Here is a 22,275-nt window from a genome sequence, read left to right as displayed (position 1 = left end):
ACTTAATTAAAGGCTATTGTCCTCAAAATGTCGGTGTAATTATAAGACCCGCCACTTCCACGGGTAATACAGCATATCTTTAAAATCCTGTCCTTGTTCACCTGCAGGCACCTGTTCCCAAGGGTGGGTGGCATTCCAGAGCAGCTGCTACCAGATGGGTAAGGAAAGCAAGCCATGGAAGGTGGCACAACAAACCTGTGAAACCTCCTCACAAGGGGCACATCTTCTTGACATAGGGAGTGAAGAAGAACATGGGTTTGTGTTGTCATATCTCCAGAAAATTAGTCGAATAATCATGTTATGGACAGGCCTTAATGACCTAAAGGTCAGTATATTTTATCATCTTTGTTATTACAGATATGGCAGCAGAAGAATTTTGAAACAGAGGACCCAATCCTTTGGAATAAAAATAAACAGTACATTTATACATTATTGTAAATTACATTATTTCATAATATATTTAGGTTTTAAATGTTTAAATTAAATAATATTTAATTCATATATATAGATAAAATTTAAATATATTTATAATATATTTATAATTTATTTTATAATAAAAGTAAACAGTACATTGGTTATTTTTTCACATAGTTATTAGCAATTAGATGAAGAATCATTGTTTCTTCCTATTTAGAAATACTGAAAATATTTAGAAGGCCATTGCTGGGGGGACAACAACCCCATTGTGTATACTTAACCTGTAATTGTGTGTGTGTGTGTGTGTCTGTGTGTCGGTGTGTCTCTGTGTGTGTCTGTGCGTCTGTGTTTGCCGGGGATACTATTTTGCCTGCAGGTGGTGCTGCATTACCAGATTTCAGACCTTAGTCTACTCTCTTGTTACTACGGATATCGAAGTCTGGGGTTGGCTTTCTCTGTTTTGATGCAGGTCTGAAATGTTGAGTGTTGAGCGTAGTGAAGTTTGTCGAGTATAGATGGAGCAAGGTGGTTCCTGTAAAATATTTCCTTTTCCTTGTATTTGGGACATGAAAGTTCTTAATGCCACATCTGCTGTTACAAAATGATCCACTGTGTGGTTTGGGAGGAAGTACAGACTTAAATGAAAATATTGGGAAAGCTCTTGGAGAGATGGAGGCATGGTGCCAGAAATGTGGGACCCAGGCTACTGTGATTTGATTTAGTGAAAACTTACTTTTTGCTTAGTGTAGAAGAGTGGGCGAAAGCCAGTGGTTTTCGTTTTAAAAAATCTGCAACCTGAAATTTAGTTTTAATGTTGTTTTGGCAAAATTATTTTAAAATTATTTTACTGTGAAAATAGTAAAGCCAAAGGAAACTTAATGTGTAAGAGCAGGAGTGGTAAGTGCCACACCACACATCACAGAGATAAAAAAACTCCTTTTTGCAGACTCTGTTAAATAATGGGCCTACACAAAGAAGTCAGAATGGGATAGCATGCAGACTGAGGAAACATAAATCTGTCTAGGTTAGAGAAGCACTGTAACCATCCTGGTTAGCAAAGCACCAGGCACTTTACATGTAATAATATTTTGTTAATATGACTCCAAAGTCACTTCTCAAATTGCTGTAAGTTTTACACCATAGTGATATTCCTTGTAACCACCTGGGTATTTTAGAAATGAGGTAGTATTTGTAAGAGGCTGTCAGAAGCATTATAATTTTTCAAGTTGGAAAAAGTACTAGAAAGTTGGTTTTTTAAGGTCTGATTACGCAGAAAAGAGTAGATTGCCAGTTTGGAATTTGACTGTTTGTCAACTGTTTAATAATTGCATGCATTTTTATGTTTGTGGGAGTCAATCAGTTACATGAACTAGATGAGAACCGTGTTTTAAGAATAACAAGATGTAATAACAAAATGCCTGTTTTACAAGAACTTCTTTCCTAAATATTTGTACTTAATTAGTGTGTTCAAGTGCTGTCTGAACATGTTTCAATCTGAAATGTCATTGTTGTCATCTGTTCTCATCCTATGAGAACTCTGAATTGTACTTGCACCAAATTGCACTTACCTCTGGAGTTCAAATATCATGGGACATACAGTACAAGTTGCAGGATTTCTTTAAAATCTGAGATTTGAATTGCAGATTCAATTATTTTTGCTTTCTTATTTGTATTTGAAGCATTAGGAAGTTGAATCTCTGTTTTCAAAAAGAAATTTCAAAATTTCTATTTTTTTTTCTCCAAGAGCCCCAGAACCTGAAATACTTGTTGGAAAGAAGATGGGGCTATAACCTACTCAGAAGATTTCAGCAGCCTTAGGAAAACTGCCAAGCACTATGACACTGATAAGAATTAGCAGCACTGTGAGCAGGATTAGTTCTGTAGCATTTGTGTTCTCACAGTTTCTCCTTCTTTAACTCTACTCTGATCTGTATCTGGATTCAAACCCTCTCTGATGAGGGTGATCACTCTGTGGAATGCAACAGAGACCCTCCCTGGAGGTGCAGGGTAGTGCATGAATGGATGGAGTGCCTTGGTGGCACCCTCATGTCTGTCCTGACATTCGGTGTAGTTCTTCAATTAGAAAGAGGAAAAGGTGGCCAAACTCGGTTTGCTTTGCTTTCTCTTGCAAGCCTTGCTGCAGAGGTTTGTGGTCTCCTGTGCTTGTCATTAACTCTAGCGTCTAGGAAGACCAGTACATAAAAAAGAAAAAAATATATGTATTGATGTGTGTAGCATGTTTGAAATGGCAGACTATATGCCCAAGTCCTCCTAAAAGACAAGTTCAAGTATTTAATACCATTGAAGATGTTCTTTGCTCTCTTGGGAAGTGAAAAATATCACAATATTTTATTTCATTTTTTCAACACAACAAGTTAATTGAAAAATAGGATTATTCTCAACAAATATTCAGTTTCTCAGAGAAATGAAAAAAAATGTTTTTTTCCTCCCTCTCCACTCTTCTGAGCATCTTTAATAAAAGAATAAACAACAGAAGTCTTAAAATCATGATGGTACCTCAACTTTTCTCCATTGGAGTACTTAAAGCCTTCACTTAGCCTGTAGGACCACAGATTTGCTATGTCTGAAAACATTCATGCTCTTTCAGCTCTGAAGAGTGCCCCAATGCCATGCCTAAATGTACTGGGTTTTCCATCAGTCCCCTGGAGATGTTAGAATATGTTAGTGTCGTGCAGATTGAAGCCTGTGTCCCACTGGAGGGCTCTGCCTTGAGATGCTGCAAGCAGATTCTGCAAGTGTCTTTCTTCCAAAATGTCATGTTGTGCCACCCTAGTGTGTGCTTCCTCTGCTGGAAAAACAGAATACCTCAAAGGTACTTTGAGAAAGGTACTCCAGAAACCTGGAGTGAGGTGAGAATGAGTGTCCTAACAGCTGAGAAATCAGCAAACAGGAGAGGGGAGAAAGATAGATAGCATTTCCTCATCTGCTTGTGAATCTAGCCATGAATTTTTTTATTGGCTAGCCATGATCTAGCCAATATTTTTTTTAAATATTTTTGTTTTCACACTCAATTTATGAGTATTTTTGACTGAGCGATTTTTTAAGGTGAATACCCTTTTTAGAAAATTATCCATACAAGATTCTTAAGTTATTAGATTAATAATGACTTTTAAAGTCTTGTTTGTACAGATAAAGCATACTCATGTGGCTTATATTATATTATGCTATATTATTATCTTGTAACCTTTTGTGATAGAAGAGGTGGAATTTTAGATTGGAACCTCTATTAAAAATAGACATATATAATTAACTTGTATAAATGAAGTACATAATTTTTGGATATTTAAAATGCTTGCAATGAGGGAAACCTTAATAATTTATAAATATAATCTAAAATGTCTGGGTTTTAATTTTATTTATTTCAATCTAGGAAGAAGGTCAGCTTGTGTGGACAGATGGATCTCCTTATCTTCTAAAAGATGGTATCTCATCTCTATCAATGATACCAGAAAATCAAACTGACTGCTGTGCCCTTCAGAGAGATCCCACTGGCCCAGACTATTTCTTCACAGGATTTTTCTGCTATGTCCAGCTACCATATATTTGTGAATATGAATGTAACTACATTTTTTCAATCTTTTGCATTTATTCTTAAAATCCTTGCCCTGATTGAATTTATATTTTAAAAAACAAATATAAAAATAAAAAGGGTTAATGATTTTCAATTTTTTTTCATTTTTGATGCTTTCATTCAGTACCTGTGGTACCAGAAAACTTCATATTTGATGTGAATGATGTCAAGACAACCGAAGCTGTATTTGTCTGGAGCAGTACGGACATTTGGCTTAAGTCAGGCTTTGCACTTATACTTAAGTACTACTTTGAACAGTGGGAACCATACATTCTGAACTTGCCTGTGAATACAACTCAAACGAAAATTGGGCAGCTGTCTCCAGGCCTTCACTATAGTTTCTTATTAGCAGCAAGGAACCCAGAAGGAGCACAGACTAGCTTAAGTCCAATTCTGAAGGTAGAAACAAGTAAGTTATGAAAATAAACAGCAGTGATAAGCAGATAACAATGTATATTTTATATTTTCCCTTTAATTGCACTGTTTCCTGTATTCTCAGTTTATCAGTATTCACTGTCACTGATACACTGTCAAGGTTGCTTTGTTAGATTTGTTCTAACAGTACTTGGCCTGCATGTAAGTGTGCATTGTTAGGTTTTCAGGATCTATTTCAAGCAAACAAACAAACAAACAAAGAGGTGCAATAAAACACCCCACAGTTATTGATGAAAGGCAAGAGAAAGTATTCTCTTATTTCTGTTCCTAATCTTATTCAACAGGGCCCTTGCACACCCAGAAGTTAGAGGCTACATATGTTTCATCTACAGAAATACATTTAAAATGGAAGTCTCCACAGCATACATACAGCATTTCTTTTCATCGCTACCTGGTCAACATATTGGATGCTGAAACCAACATCTGGGAACAGTTGCCAGTTGAAAAAAGCAAGACTTCAATAGTCATACAAAATAGAAAACCTTATCATCAGTATCAGTTATATTTACAGAATGTAGCAGAGAAAGGAACTCTAAGCTGCTACGAGAAGCCTATATTAATCACAACAGGTGATGTATCCATTTCCTAATTGTTTTATTTCACTAGACAGAGTCTAAATTGAAAATACAAGGCATAAAGGTATTTTTAAAGCCATGTCAGTTTGTGGCTGTTGGGATATTCTTCAGAACCTTCCAAAATTTTGAAAGTACCAATCCCTTTATTTATTCATTTGCCTACTTACAGCGTATTAGTATGAACTAAAGAAGTGATATTCTGCTTGATAAATTCTCAGTTATAATTTGAATCTCAAATTAAGAAAAGCTAAAACATTACCACGATTTCTCAAATTTTTTAGGGCAGACTGTGTCATCTTTTTATTCCATATATATCCAGTGGAATGGAATATGCTTGCAAAATGAGTCCTTATTTGTTATGAGAAAACAGAAAATTGAATCTACCTTTAACAGGTAGTTGCTTGCAAATTATTTTAAGAAATAATTAAATGAAGCAGTATGTTTAAAGTCATGACATTTTAGAAGTAAAAACAAACTAAGAGACATTATTGGAAAGTGATTGTAAAGTGATAGTAAGTTTGATGTGTGGTTTTATACTGACATATTTTTCTTTGATTAAGCTGTAAGTCCACCTACAGCTGTTTATATTCACCCCAGGGATGTAGAAGAAGAGACTGTAATCCTTCACTGGAAGCTGCCACGAGAGTGTCAGGAATCCTACATTCAAGTGAAACCTAATGCAGGAATCGGTGAAACAAAGACGTTTTTATTAAGTAATAAAGAAGAATTAAAGGTTGATGACTTAACTCCTGGAATGGCTTATGAAATAGCAGTGGCAAGTGTGAAAAATGGAACTATGAGTGAACTGAAGACCATTCAATGCACTTTAAGTAAGAGATTATTTATGGTGGAAACTACAGACTATAATACATGTGTTAGTCTCACCATTGTTGCTGTCATCCAATAAATTTTGTAGATCAAGTCAATTTTCTAAATAGCCAAGGATCAAAACTTAAATATGAAATGTAGGGATCCAATCCTAACTTTAACAACAACGTTAACAATTTTTGCAAACACAGTGCAGCCTTGGAAAGCATATTGGTACTAGTGACAGCTGTGATGGAGACCACAGCTGGAAATCCTGCTCCCACTGGCAAAAGAAGCTGGGTCAATCATTGATTTGCATTAAAATGGGAAAATTTTGGAATGGTTGAAAGAGATTATTGATTTTTGGAGATACTTTAGTCGTTCTGAGAACTGTGAGAAACAATTGCCCTATCATTAGTGAGAGGCTGCTAAGAAAGAATTAGAAGTAATAAAAGCTGAAAATAAAAGTTTTGCATTGTTTCTCAAAGCATCCTTCCCGTTCATAGAGAAGGGTTTATTGAAGGGTCTTGCTTTATCAAAATGTTGAAATGCTTTTGGTGCAGTATAAATTTTTTGCATATGTGAAAGTACTGGGCAGGATTCACTTATCCATGTAATATATAAAGGCTGCAGCTGTCAGGGTATGGATTCATGAAACACTGCATTGTAATTTCTTTCTAAATGATTACAGTATTTTGGAGGGTAACAGTCTTAATACTTTTCCAGATTTTTTTATATAGGATTAGATTTAATACCTCATTCACGAAACAGATGACAAAATTCTAGATGGGATATTTCACAGCTGTCAGAGCCAACTGTAAGGGAAGAAAACTGAACACAATGTTGTATCCATCAAATGCATCTCATTCTCCATGGTTATCTCCCTGTCCACATCTACATTTCTATATAGTTTTCCAGTTATCCTGCTTACTTTCTTGGTGCAGTTGTGGTTGAGAACGAAATTCCAGTAATAAATAGTTAAAAGATCAGGTTGTTTATTGTTTCTGAGCAACAACATGCTATTAATTTGCACTTAGCAAGAGTATTTCCAGGGCAGTTTCTTCAGATGCATTATGTGGTTTTCACTTAATTTATTTTCAGCTGGTTTAACATGTGGCAATTTTTTTTCCTTCTAGAACCCAAGCCTGTTCAAATTGTAGTTCCTTATGAGCTCTACAGCAATGCTGTGGTACTGTTTGTTCGCATGCCTGATCTCGGAGTATTTGATGGCATATATGTTACAAGTAAAGAAGGACCTAATGCAACATTCATTTTAAAGAGTGATGGTAAAATAACAATTGAGAACCTTACTGCAGGAAGAGAATATGATTTCTGTGTCTGCACAAAAAGTGGAAAAATGTTGAGCTCCTTTTACCATATAAACGGTGTAAAAACATGTGAGTATTTTAAGTTCTTATAAAATTGCACAACATAAAATCTTTTAAACTTATTTTTATTTCAGTGGAATAGAAAAGTCATGCTATTCAAAAATCATCTTGATATATCTATGTAAGCAATTTGCAGTTGAACTAACTGTTTTTAAACAAGAATATAAGAATCCCTCATAATTTCTAAACTTACTAAATTGTGGTTTTTTGTATTGTGTATAAAATGTCTAGGAGGCATTTCAGTAACTTAGGCTGTATTAAATTATTATCCTTGTGGGAGACAAGACACATTTTGACCACTTATTTTAAACAAGTAGATGAGTATCAAAGGGGTTACTTCTGTGCCTTGAAATTATTAGGTTTATTCCTCCTGGTGCATCTTTAAGCAAATAATAAGAGTGTTCAGGTTTTCCAAGGTAATAAATTCATTTACAAGGACATTGAAAGAATTGTAGAGGACAGGACACCTTCTAGCAAGGCCTTTAAAAACAGAATTTTAATATAAAATTTAAAAAGTTTAAAAATATCTGCTGAAAATCTGTGTTTTTACTTTCCTATTTTTTATTGTATTTATACTTCCATAAGTTTTTCTTTCCCCATTTTATTGTTTTCCTTTAAAATTCTTTTTCTGCTCTGTTTCTCTCAGATTAGAAATATTATAAAAAGAAAAGGTAAGATAGGATCTAAAGAAGTAAGAAAGAAGAGGAGAATGAGGGCAAGACAGAAAAAATTGTCCCCAGATAAAGAGAGCCTTGAAAGATGGCATTTCTTAAAACACAGTTTTAATAATAACTTGGGGTTTAATCAATCTTCTGACAGCATTTCCTAAATTCAGTGGGAAGATGCCTTACAAAACCTTGTCTTGTTCTGACTCTTCTGGGGCCTCAAAAATTTGGAAGAAATAAAAATCCTGACACCTCACACGTATACAGCTTTCCCTTAGAAAATGTGTAAATTTTCTTATATTCCAGACAGACATGGCTGTGATGGGGATGAAAGAGATGTAGAGGAGAGTGGAAATTCTCCAGTAATGTGATCTGAATTGTACCTAACAAGACTATACTGATAAGGGATTAATTGTATGTGTCTTGCCTGATCTACCCAGTTTTGCTGAGTCTTTTGATAAAATTGAGGTGCATTCTGACCACTATGGTAGTGCTATTGGAGGGATTAACTTCATCCTAACAACTTTCCCACCTAGGAATGCCAACTCTGTCCTCAGGGAGAAATGTAATTTCAATCTCAAGTAATTTTAAGATAAAAACACAAGCAATTTTTCTTAAATAGTGGCATTACTGTATCTTTTTTCTTTCTCTATTTTTTTTCCTTCTCTATTTTGGAATTGCTGTGTGTCTGCATGCCCGAGGTCATATTCTGCCCTCTGTTAGTCTGTTACTGATTATCTCCACTTTTATGTCTCCCCAGGAGATATGAAAAGTGTTAGATTGAGCAATGCCTGGGATTGAACAGAGAGGTGTTTTATGTTCATCTGTAGGTCTGGCAGCTCCCCTGAATGTTCGAGAGGGTAATGTCACCGACACTTCCATACAGGTCTTCTGGGATCGTGCTGATGGAGATTTCGAGCAGTACGAGGTTACCTGTACTAACTGTGCAAGTGCTTTCAAGGTATGCTGTGTGGAGCACCACCTGTGCATACACAATGCAGCTATTTTTCAGTCTTCTATTAAGTAGTCAGAGGCTGAATGAAGGCCTTTATTTTCCATTAAAAAGTTGGATGTGCAGTTTATATACGATAAGCGAATTTTGTAAGCAGTTCTGTCAAAACCGTACTTGGTTTTCTAGGTCCAGAAGGTCAAGCAAGAAGCAACAACATTTTCCAACCTCATTCCTGGTAAACTGTACAGTTTTGCAATTCGAACAGAGAAGGAAGGTTTCAGAGACAGTGTTTTTGTGACAAAAGCAATAGAGACAGGTAAGACCACAAGGTTGTCAAATTCAGTTTGTTTTACTCCATCCATACCTCTTGCTTTCTTTTTAAATTTTCGTTTTGTTTCAAACAAAGAAGAGTAACCCAACTATCTTTGTAATTTTCTCCTTATTCTCTTTCATTACTGTTTTTCCTATTCTTTGACTGCAAGGGGCCATTAAGAATCTCAATATAGCTCCTGTGTACAATGAGATACCAATGCTAACTTCATGTTGGTTCAAGCAGCTCTACAGTCCAGTGGCTGGCTACCAATAGTACAGAAAACGTTTTTTTTTCCTTATACTTCTCTTTAATGCTTTAATTTTTCTCTTCATCTGTGACTTTGAACACACACTTAAATGACCAGAACTAAATTCGTTTTATTGTGTTTTCTCATTGGCCTCCCCTTACATCACAAGTAAATTTGGGCTTTATTACATTAGGTTTTGCTTTGGGTTAGGAAATTTAATTCTCAGTAGTGTAGTTCTCCTCTATTCCAGTACTTTTGGCTGGTTGACACAGCCTCTCAGGCTATTAGATCTGGCATATTATAGTTTCCTCTAAAAGATCACTAATGTGAAAAAATCAAGTATAGTAGATGTGATTGAAAAGGTTCAGCATATGTGATCAAAGATATGTAATGTTTTGCACTTAAGGAACCACTGAGTTAAAACTGGTACAGGAACAATGTAAAATTTTTGAGAGAACAAATCATGGAGAGGCAATCGTGGAGAAAGTAAACAATGGTTCTCTGACATTTACTTTTCAAGAACTAAGAACTTGAAATTAGAAAACAGAAAGTAGAAAAGAAGCAAAAGGAGATGGTTGTTTATTAAATTTGTAGATAAATTAAAGAACTTCTTGCCACAAGGCATTTTTTCTGATGATTGTGATCATAGGTTCAAGTGGAGACCAAAGACGTAAAAGAAAAATCTGCTGAAATTTACAACTTTGGTTCATGAAATCCTTGGGCTGCAAACTGCAGTCTGTGGGACTACTGAAAGGAATTATCACTTTATGCATCTCTTGCTTTTTCTGCAGGCATATCATTTTGGCCACTGTTGAATCAAAGATGCTGTGCTAGTTGAGACTTCAGTGTCTGCACAGCATATTACCTCCTACACTGACATGTCTTTTCTTAAATATTGTCCATTTTTGAGGAACTCCACACCAGTGATGTCAGAACTGCACTAAGCAGCATTATGTTATCCAGTTTGGCTCTGGATTTCCTGGATAACAAAGTCACTGTACATGTTTCTGCAGTGGTAGTAGTCTTGAAATATGTATGTCCTTGAGATAAGGAGGAATGTGAGTTCATTTATGTGGAGTTTTTATTGCATTCTGATGATGAGAGGCTTGTCATAAAGAAATGTGTTTAAGATGCATTTTTGAATCAATGCATTCTGTTTTATTGTCACACAGCACCAAGTGCAGTCAAATATCTGAACTGTAGCAGAGACTCTGAATCAATAACTGTTACCTGGCCCCCAGCCCAGAGCATGTTTGATGGATATGTTCTTTCAATAAACAGTAAGGTCTTCAATGACAAGAAAATGTTACCTTCTGGTGTGAGGTATGATGATTACATTTTAAAAATAACTGACATGGACTCAAAGCATCTGTTTCCCTTGATATTTAAAATAAGTAGCCTGTGCTGTTATTTATATGTTATACGTATTTGATGGTTTGGTTGATATGCATTACTATGCTCATGTATTTTAAGAACTGCATTTTTAAATCAAATTGCAATTCTCATATGATGTGTTTATGCAAAGAAGAGCAAACAAAATACTGCATTGGGGTGAGCACCAGCAGAACCTGTGTGCCCCTCTGGATATTTAATTCAATATTTTAAAACTTTCTAGTACTGGAACTTGCTTTGAACCATAGTATAATGCACCCTATTTAAGGTTTTATAGTGCTAAAATGTTTTTTGACTCACAAGATACACACATCATGTGTAAATAATATCCATACAACTATAAAGAATTAACATATGAACATACATGTTTTCTAGAACCCCAAAGGACATAATCTCTTCTTTTGATCTTTGTAGAATGCACAAATTTGAGCATCTTCTGCCAGGGACTGATTTCTTAATCAATATGGTGACAACCAATGGATTAAAAAGAAGTCTCCCTACTGTCCTCAAGATTAGCACCTGTAGGTTCAGTTTATTAATGACTTTTCATAGTTTCAGATAATTCAGGTGTTTTCAGGTGTTTTCTAAGAAAAGCTATTCCTTATTATATCCATGCATCTTAACAATGACTGAATGAACTCTTTTAAGTTTTTCTTTTCAATCTAAACATCTTTGAAAGTGACTAAGTATATAAAAGCTTTTTAAACACAGTTTCCTCTGCATTCAGTGGGATACTGCCACTAACTGAATCAGCAGTAGTGTTAACATGAAAACAATTTTCCATAGAAATTGACAAAGGCTGAATTGATTTCTGATTCTGTTTCTAATATTAGAGGTGATTTTCATTTATTTGAAATTCTTTTTAAGTACTAAATGAAATCTCTTTCTATATGGAACTATAAAATAATGAATTAAAGCTATACATTCTGTAGATGTCAATTTCCTTAAAATAAATATAGATTATTTTAAATCTAAATTTTACATCCTCAGATCCTGATCCACCATCAGATTTACAAGTGTTTGGACAAGAAGAAAATACAGTCTATTTTTCTTGGAAACTACCAAGAGGAGGATTTGATATGTTTCAGGTGAGATGAGAATGGGAAGAAGCAATGAAATTTTTTTCTTGCAGTTTCTCAATTAAATTATCATTCTGTCTGTGATGCAAAACCAGTAATAAATATTTATTTTGATAATCCATGTAAGTATTGGGAGGAAATAATGCTATTCAAAAAGGTTGGCTAAATATGTACTTCCCATTACACAACAATTAAAAAAAATATTAAAAAATTATACTTTTAATAGCTCTCAAAAACTGATTTTTCAACTAGCATGAAGTAAAAAAGATTGTAGGTCAAGTGTTGAATGTAACTGCAATGTAATATTTTGTTCTTAGCTTTTCAAATTAGTAATAAAAATTAATTTAACTGAACTCAAAAATAAAAAATTCCTTCCTTACAGAAGAATGTAAATGTTTTTTAGAAAGTTAAAGAATAATTATAGAGGTTTTTTTAATATAGTAATTTATTAGACAAAAATGCAAACCTTGAATACCTGCCATACTCTTCTGGCCTGGGGCAGTAAGCAGTTTAGGGATTTCCTGAGTGAAATTACCTGGCCCCCAGGTAATATACATAAAGAAAAACAGGGACTATTCCTGATTTTTGTTTTGTTATTTATACTTCACAGTTTTGTTATGCCCTGTTTAAAAAAACTAGTACTTCCCTGTTCACCATACCTTTCATGATTTATAAACTTCAATTTTTTCAATTTCTTATCATTCCTTATTTCAGTTCTCTGTCAATAATGGTCCGCAATAGCATCTAAATAGCATGGATCATGTTTTACTATGACATGCAGCCAGTCTCTTTTGGTATCCTGGCTTTTGCAGTCTGTCTTGTATTACCCTTAACATTTTGTAGCCACTGACCAGCTTGTGGTCAACAAAACTTAGTATATTGCTGTTTTAACACATCACTTGAATCAATATGGATTTCAATAATTTTTCATAGTTAACTTGCTTGAATGGGATATTCTTTGGTATACAGCACTACCATGAGTCAAAGTACTTTGTTTTAATGATCTACAATATTGGGTTTTTACCCCAGTATTGCAGTGCCCAGTTCTTTTCCTTCTGCTCTCCTGTGGCTTCAACTATATCCCTACCTAAACCTGAAATGTCAGTATCCTTTGGATAGTTCCTGGACATTTCTTCTCTCTTCATTAGTGTAAAGCTGCATTGATCTCAATGGATAAGAGCAGCCGGTTAACCTCTCACACTATTTGCTGGTGGAGCCTGAAGCATATTTACAAATTTTAAAATTAAATTTAATGATCTTCATGTTTTGAACCAGTTCAGATACACTTCTGAACATGATAATGCTATTTTCTCTACTCTGTGGAAAATAATTGTCATCTGTAATATTGATCTTTATGTCACGGTGTTATTGCTCAGCATCTCATAGAGCAAGCAGCCACATTAGACAGTGCTTTGTCTGTATAAATGAGCTTATCTTTAAATCTTTAATGAGAAAGGCTTTCGTAGACTGGTTGCTTAGTAAGGTGCACCTGCATAAAAGGGATCGCTTTACTAATCATTTAAAATTAATCATCCCTGCTCACCAACTTTCTATGCAATATATTGTAGTTTGTAAAGTGAAGAGTGCACAAAAGGTACTTTCCTACCTTCTTTATACTAGATGTAAATCTTTAATCTATAGCTTTGCTTCTAGCATCTTACAGTGCTGTAATTCTAATAAGGTGATGACAGTTTCCAAGATTTTGTTTGTATAAACAGGCACTGTACTGGTAAAATAGACAGGGGAAATGGATCATTCCTCCCCAGATGAATAGCAGCTAACCCCAGTGCTTTCAGGTCACTGCCATGTGTACAACATCCCCTTTCTGCTGGAAGAAACTACTAGTGGCAGGACAGGACTCACTATGCAGGCAGCTGCAGCCCTACTTGGTCTCAGCTTTAAGAGCCATTCCTGAGAAATGTGTGCTGTTTGTTGGAAGTGTTTGTCCAGTGCCCTCCTCTGCAGGGCAGGCATGGTCTGCATCTTGCCTCTCACTAGTGCAGAGGGGAACGAGTCTGCAGGGACACTCTTCTACGTCCACAGAAAGAACTGGTGCAGGAATTTTTTGTTACCTTGGAATTGTCTGGAAGGTCAGAAGGAATCTAGGAGTTAAGCCTAGCCTCTAGGAATTAAGTCCCCAGATTTCAATGACTTTATATCTCCAACCCTTCTATTCTCTGCAGTGGCTCTTTACAGGTGAATTTTCAAGGTATAGCAGTGAACAGAGTTGAGTGACTAATCCCTTGGGAATCTTTTCAGAATCTCAGCTCTTAACAGTGCATGGGTGTGTTTTTTGGTTGAATGGTTTTAGGTGTTCAGATTTTTTCCTTTGTTTTGCTATGGTTTGCTTTTTTGTTTTGTTTTGAGGTTTTTTTACCAGAAAGATACAGAGTTAATTAATTGTACAGCCCACCACTACAGCTGTGAGACTGAACAGTCAGGGTACACTTTATTGACCTTCCTCCAAGAGCAAAAACCTGTAAGCCTCAACTTCACTTTGCTTACTCCATCTACTTTTAAAGTCATTGCTTTCACTACTGGGCTATTAAGGAATGCTGGAGTTTTATATTGGTGGAACATAATATAAAGCTCCTTGATTCTTTTTGTATTTAAAATGTGGAAAATATTCTAAATGTTTTTATATTAACACGTAGTTGCAATATCTGATAATTACTTTTATGAACTTAAATGGTCTAATAGAAAGAATTCTTTTGCTTTGATAGCTTTCATATTCTCTGATGAATAATGAAAAGCTGCTTACCAGAATTATTTATGACAGCAGAGCTGTAGTGAAAAATCTGACCCCTGGGACAGAATACATTTTTCAGTTATGGACAGTTAAAGGTTTGGATTCCTCTGTGGCTGTGGAGAAAAAAGTCATCACAAGTAAGGAAATACCTTATGGATTGTCCTTTTGAAAACCAGTAAATGTTTAGAAACATTTAAATCATTGTTTGTAACTGAAAAAGATCACAAAGCTCAAAATGAAACTGCAACTTTGGGAGGAAAGTTGTGCTTCTTCTTGTGATAGTTGTTTAAATAGGAGCCTTGTACATAACCTGCTGAACTGAGGTTGAGGAGTCTAGGCATGGCTGGAAATAACTCTTTGAAAAAAGCTTCCAGTTCTAACAAAGTAATATCTTGCCAGAATAGCTTCCTATACTTTTATAATTACCTTGAATTTTGTTTACAATTGTTTCTGGATCTCCTAATTTCTTGCAAGTCCATAGTCTCAGATTGCAGTACTGCTCCTGTGCAAGGACACAGAATGTTTAAGACAGTAAGAGGAATTGTAGTTCAGAGAGCTTAACAAAGTCCAGAAACCAGTACCTTGCACTCATTTTCTGTCTCTGAGCAAACATGTATTTTCCAATGCTCCTGTGATACAACATAAAAAAGAGGGAAATTTATTTGTGGCATAAATTTAGAAAAGATTTATATTGAATTCTGGGCTTCAAAAGCAGATAAAAAGAAACTAGTTGTAATCAGAAAGTTAATCAACTCCCAGATTTATAAATATGCATGTCACAGACCTCCTCTCTTTGATGGATGTTCTGTGGCTTGTTTGGACTATAACTCCTTAACTCAGTTAATAGTCAAGGAGGCTCTGCACTTAGTTATTCAAAGATAAGTGAATCTCTGAAAAAAAACAAGAACAAGTCCTGCAGATTCTTGTGAATGAAACATGCAGCAGAATATTCATTATCATGTTCCTGAAGATGCTTTTGTTCCTCAGATAAATATTTTCAAGAGAATTGTGGATGGGTCCTGAGTATGCCTAGATTATAGAAAGTATAATTTTATTGGTAAACCCTTAGGATTTTTTTCATGCTGAGTAATAGGCATATGTTAATTAGTATTTTTCATAAGGCTTCAAGCAAGATAAACTAATCATGTGGGAGATTCACTTTTTAGGGGGAATGGAAACATTTTTCTTTCCCAAGCAGCTGTGCTACACAGATAAATGGGGGTCTTATTAGTTAATTATCTGTGATTTTAGGAATCTTCATATAATAAAAAATACTATTTAAAAAAGAAAAAAGGGATAATCCCTGAGGCTGTGCTATTTACTCTGTCCCTAAGTGAGCAGATGAACAGTTTTCTAAAATTATGTGTCATATAATGTATTAGAAAACTTCAGAGTGACCAAAATCTCTACTCATGCTTACAGAGTGTTCCATTTTCATCCTGTGGTACCAGTGAGCAATGTTAGGGTTCTTAGGGAAGACCTCATAAAGTTGAAATTTTGTTCCATAAATTTCATAATGCACACAGGAGGTACATCCCCAAGTTTTATTTACCCTATGCAACATAGTGGCACTGTTTTCTATATATCCATACAAAGAGTTCTAAAATTTATATACATATTTCATGATGTTTTGAAGTCTCAAAACATTACTTTAGGTAAAAACTATTTATTTTTAAAAGCTGTTATTGTCTTATGTTTTAAGTACTAAGGATTAATCTTTTCTTTATTAATCTCAATAATTTTTACCATAGAACCTGCTGGGATATGTGGTCTCATATTAAAAATGGTAAATACTTTCTCTGCAACTGTAATGTGGAGTCCAACCAAGACTAACTTCACTTCTTATAAAGCATCTTTATCCAACAACACCTTCATAGAAAAGTTCAGAATTCCAGGAACAGTGACAGACTTCAGTGTTACAAACCTGACAGCTGGGGGCATTTACAATTTCACACTGAGAAGACTAAAAGGAAATATTGAAGGAGCTTCTGCTTTCCTTGAATTTGTAACAGGTCTGTATGGTTTCCTGCTTCCTCTTCCAGTGAATGGTAGCTGTCCCTAACACTGCATGTTTATCAGTGTGCATCTCACTTGAAATTTCAAGAGATCTTAGGTGTAATAGTTTGCTGTCATTGTGGGTATTACCTACTAAGCATATTACTTATACCCTATTCAAGCTGCATGTAGGGATACCTGTCAGAAACAAAATGTCTTTAGCTGTGCTGCATTTCTTTTGACCATTTTTAATATTTTGGATCTTATCCTGCAAAGAGGGTAACACAAGCTGAATTTTACCTTACAATTATTTCAGTAGGTTTTTTTCTTACAGTGAGTGAAGTTAAACAGATTTAGAAATATTTGCAGAATTAAGACTTTGGATTGTAGACTACACTCAGAAATTTATTGTGGGTCTGTACAAAAAGACCTCTACAAGCATAAAATCCAGCTTTAATGGAAGTTGAGATCCATGCAAATAATAGGACTGATGAGAGCAGTAGGACTTAAATTAGAGTATACTAAAAAGAAGAACTTGTGCTCTCAGTTAAACTTGCACAACTCCACATATATTATTAATACTTTTTTGTTGTTAGTGTTAAAACCATGAGTTAAAAAAACATACATATAAGACAAATACAGATGGAATGTAAAATCTAAAGTTAGTATTTGGATATATTAATATTTCAGATTATTTGATGAACTGGAGTTATCTGTTTGAAACAATTATGCAACTTCGCATATTCTGTCTAAAGGGTTCATCAAAGATAAATAATCTTAGCAGATTTACGGCAAATACGAAAGGAATGGAAATCTTTCAGAGTTGAAGCCATAAATTACTCAGGCTGCACAGTATGATACTAATGTGTAAACTACTAGAAGATTTAGTCTGAATTCAGAAGAACCATGTTAGAAAGGCAGACAGAGGACTGAGTGCAAGGGTGAATCTGAAATGAGGCAAAGAGCATCACTGACTGGGCTTGCTCTGAGACATGAGCATGGGGAAAGCTGATAGCTGTGTGTGAATTCTAAAGTAGAAAGAAAACAGATGAACATGGCCAGAGATTGTAGAGGTGAACAAATTATACAGTCTTATATGTAGATGACATTTGAATGATCTCCTGAAGAATTTAAAATCTTAATTTTTCATTCATTATTCATTATTAGGCTTAGAGTGAATAATACGCTAAATTTAGATACACTAATTTAAAGGTCCATTTAAAAGCAGAAGAAAATGGGATGTTGTAACATGAGCAGGTGGATATTTGGCTTTAATAAAAGGAGTAGAGTACCCAAATTTTGGGATCTTAACTGAGTAGAGTTCATGGAATTACTGGGATTCCAAAAACATGAAATGTATAAAATAGTTACCAGCCCTGTGGTAAGCAGCAGGACAAACACTAGCTGTATCTTGAATTTCAGCTGTAGCAGTAGTTATGTCAGCAGCAGTGCTAACTTTAAGGCTGAGGACAGCAGAAACCCCAGGATTGTGCAGAGATTTTGTTGTTAACTGAACACTGTGCAGAGACACTTGAGCTTGCTCTCTGTGAACAGGCATCCCAGCACAGTTGGGAGGCCATCAACCAAATCCCAGAGGTAGTGTAGCAACTGTAGGATCACGTGCTGCCATATCCAGACTAATCCTTTGCATACCAAGTAAACTCTTCTTGGATGCTTTTCTATTCAGTTGTAACTACTAATATATTTGAAATGAAGTTAAGTGAATGTCTTTTATTCCATCTCTTTCAGAACCTGCAAAGCCAGAAGGTCTTAAATTCTTCAATGTTTCATCATACTATTTTTCACTGTATTGGAGACTACCGTATGGACTTGTAGACAGATTTCATGTGGCTCTCGTTCCTGATCATGCGTCTGTTGTTATCCTAGATCTGGGAGCTAGGGAGTATCAAGTAAGTGCTTTTATTACAGGACTTCCAGGGCTGGCTTTTCCTTAAGTGCTGTGCTGATGAGGAATTCAGGCTTTCCTCCTTAGCTGTTTAATGCATATATGAATGTGAAAGTATTAATGAAAAGTTGGTGGGATAGGAGCAAATTTCAGCACCCACAGTTTGCTACCTAACAACAGGTAGTGAACTTACTGTTTTTTTAAAGCCTACTAGAAGGACACAGACCGTCATCCAAGGATTCATGAATAGTTTAACAAGGGAAGGGCAGAGCAATTGAGTAGTACAGACTCATTAATTGTGTACTTGCCGGGAAGATCTCTGCTTAAATCATTAATGCAGGCAACATTTCACTGCTAAGCCATCAAAAAGATATAGGAGCACTTTTTGATTCTGCTCTCTGGAACATATAATATTAACAGAAATAATGGTTGTTCTGGATGTTTTGCTTTTGTTTTTCATTGGAACTGCAAAGACACAGGTATTTTATACAATTTCTTGCTAAAAAAGTTAATAATTATGTTTACTGAAAAGGATGGGCTAGTTTAAGGGTCAAAAACTGGTTTTTCAGGCTTTGGTTTTTGTTCATTCTTTCAAAAAGGAGTTTTATAATGCTTCACATTTACTTTGATAATGATAATACAGAAAAACCTCTATAGATACATTGATAGGAGACTCTGGGATAAAATTAACTATTAATTTTATTGTTCTTCAATATTGAATGTTGCACACATCTTATGAAGGGTAGTTGACAGCAAAATACTGTATCTAACATATGTAGAAATTTAGTTATGAATTGCTCAAAATTTCCTGTGGTTTTTTTGTGCTTTTTTTTTTGTAGGGATATTTTCTGTTTGTTTGTTTTGGGGTTTTTTCGAGGAAAAAGGGGCTCGTTTTTGTGATTCTTCATAAAAGGCTTAAACAAAATGATGTCCTATTTCAGGCTGATTTTTCCAATACTCTTCCTGGAACAACATACAATGTTACAGTTTCTGCAGTTTCTTCGTCAGTCTATAGTTCACCTGCAAGTAGAACTGTGACAACAAATGTGACAAGTGAGTTAAAAATGACTGATGAAATTTTGTTCATTTTTTAAACAATGCTTTCTTATGTTTGTTATGTGCACAGTAATGTCCAAGAAATTATAATCAATTTTGAGCATTCATTAAAATTTTTCATCTTCTTTATTATTTAAAAATACACTGAATTGGAAGTGCTCTATGAGAGCTTAAAAATTTACAAACTTTTGAAAAATTTTCTATTGTGTCATGTAATAATATCCAGACTCTGATTTATACCTATAGTAGTACATAAAGAAATGTTCAGAGCTATTTCCAACAAAATGTAGCTAAAGCAGATGTGCTTTTTAAGAGAGTACACTTTAATTGAGTGCTAGAATATGTCATATGTTAAATTGGCATGAAACTCTGTTTTTTAACAAAGTTCTTGACCAATACATTTTTTACATTCTTACAGAATAATGTTTCTGGTGTTCCAAAATTGACCTAATAATTTCTAACAGGACTCTAGCAAGAAAAAAAGATTTTTATTCAGAAGTACATCAGTTTTCAGTATTTTTATGAGGTTATGCTGGCAAATGCTTTAATTTCTGTGAATGTGTCTCCACTCTCATGAATCTTAATTAAAAATTGGTTTACATGTGTGTGCTTGTGTGTGTGCATATGTATGTGTGTGTGCACACATATATAATTTTTTAAAAATTTTTTTTAGATCCTGGGCCACCTGTGTTCGTTGCAGGTGAACGAGTGGGTTCTGCTGGGATTTTGCTGTCATGGAACACACCCCTCTATCCAAATGGGAGAATTCTATCCTATATTGTTAAGTATAAAGAAGTCTGCCCATGGATGCAAACAGTTTATACACAGGTCACAACAAAGCCAGATAGTTTGGAAGTTCTTCTCACCAGTCTTAACCCTGGAACAACTTATGAAATTATGGTAAAGGCTTTACAAACACCTCTCAGTATTTTGAATTCTGATTTATTGTAAATTGTGTGAGTTTATAGTAGTTTCCTGTAGAGTTTTCTGAGGGACCATGTTATTTACTGTTGTCATATAACAAAATATATTTGCCAGATATCTGTTTATTTGAGTTTATTTGAGTTGTGTTTTTAAAATCCACTTAAAAATGTCCCAGTCAAACTTGCAATGAAATGTACCTGCTTCTACTGATATTTGAATTAATAGATGGCATTATGTGGTAAAACATAAAAAGCAAAGGGTAGAATTTTTGGGCACATCTAAATCCTTCTCTTTCTTCATTGAGATTTAATCTTTGAAATTACTGGTGTGCTTTGCATGTTATGTGTAGGTTACTAAATCATCTCAGCCAGATCCAAAAAAGCATGTCTTCCATATATAGAACTTTTTTGCACTGAGATTAGGCACTCCTGATCCATCTCTGAAGTCTTCAACAATAGATGACTGCAGATGGGCAGAAATTAACTTCTCTCTTGGCAGTATTTGCCAAGCAATTATTTGTCTGCTTTACTCTTTCATAAGAACCTTGGAGAGGTTCCTCTTTTCAATACCAAGAATTTAATGAAAATATGTGTTGATTTGCTTCATTCCATTCTGTTGCCTTGAAGCTGTACATATGAGGTAGGGGTTTCCATGTCTGTCTTAATGTTAGTTTTGTTTCTGACCTCTTTCTACAAGAGCTGCCTTGAGATGAGGTAATTAAAACAATGTTTAGGTGAGGATGTAGTTTAAGATTTATATGGTGTAATTTAAATACTGTAAGAATTTCCTGACTACATGTCAACCCCTGAAAATCTCCAGTCAATTTCCTCAGCTATTGCAATTACTTCATCAATTTCTAAGGATGTTTCAAGATTGTCCCTGTGAAGCACAAGTAGGTAGGGTTGGCTGTAGCCGTGAAGTGGGTGTGCATGTGTTTGTGTGGCTTAGGAAGGAGCTAGCCAGTGACACAGGTTGTTGTTGTCATCCTAGATTGTCTTTGATGCTACCTTGTATTCCTTTGCTGTGTTTGTCTGTTGTAGCTTTATCCTTTTGTTTAATCTTTGCAGTGTTTGAAAAGCACACTGTTTAGTGCCAAGAAGTGATTAGAGCAAGTTTTCCTTTCTGGCCTGAGGCCTTCTGTTTTCTTTTGTCCTTTGCTACCCTCTGTGTGCTGTCTGTCACTTCTACAGTGATCCACACTTATTTTTTTTCACACCCACCCCTTCTCACCCTGCCTTCCCCACAGTCTGCACTGTCAGCTCCCTAAACCCCAGGGCCACAGACTTGTTGCCTTACATTGCCAGCTATAATCTTGCTGGAGGGCTTTTCACTTTGCTTCTTCTTTCCCACACCTCTCACCATCACTGTTGGAATTTTACTCATGTTTACCTTTTGTTGTCCCTTTTACTTATTTTCAAAAAAAGTAGTTAGACTTCCTTCCTCTTTCTTCCTAAGTACTGGATGCCATGGCCCATCACTGAGTTGAATTGTCAACAAACCCTACCTAGATTGCAGAGCAAATGGCATTGTTGTTTCGTTCATCTCCATAAATTTTACCGAAGTTTTGATACATTGCTTTTCTGTGGGAAGACTTATCCATGATTGTGAGCACTGAAGCATTTCCATCATAAAGTACATCTACACTCTCCCTACCTTTCTGCAAAAAGTCATGCTTACCTTGGGGTTCTGTTTCGAGGAAAGTTCCTCTCACTAGCCTACAGGAAACAGAGAAATAAAAGGTAGCTTATTCTCCTTTTTACCCCTTTAAGTTATAGTAAATATA

The 22,275-nt window shown here is 35.2% G+C and overlaps 1 protein-coding gene across 1 annotated transcript in view; it reads left to right on the top strand.

Annotated features, from left to right (window-relative positions):
• The first annotated feature begins 18,937 nt into the window (after positions 1-18,937).
• PTPRQ (protein tyrosine phosphatase receptor type Q) overlaps positions 18,938-22,275 on the top strand; it is a 99,233-nt gene continuing 95,895 nt past the window's right edge. Inside the window, exons 1-3 of the mRNA XM_030960825.1 lie at positions 18,938-18,991; positions 19,454-19,565; positions 20,242-20,468. Coding sequence (XP_030816685.1) covers positions 18,938-18,991; positions 19,454-19,565; positions 20,242-20,468 — 393 coding nt within the window. The remainder of the gene's footprint in view (positions 18,992-19,453; positions 19,566-20,241; positions 20,469-22,275) is intronic.

This window comes from Camarhynchus parvulus, chromosome 1A, assembly GCF_901933205.1.
Source record: "Camarhynchus parvulus chromosome 1A, STF_HiC, whole genome shotgun sequence".
NCBI classification, from domain to species: Eukaryota; Metazoa; Chordata; class Aves; order Passeriformes; family Thraupidae; genus Camarhynchus; species Camarhynchus parvulus.
Note: the sequence above shows the minus strand (reverse complement) of the source record. Positions and strands in the feature narration are given on the sequence as shown.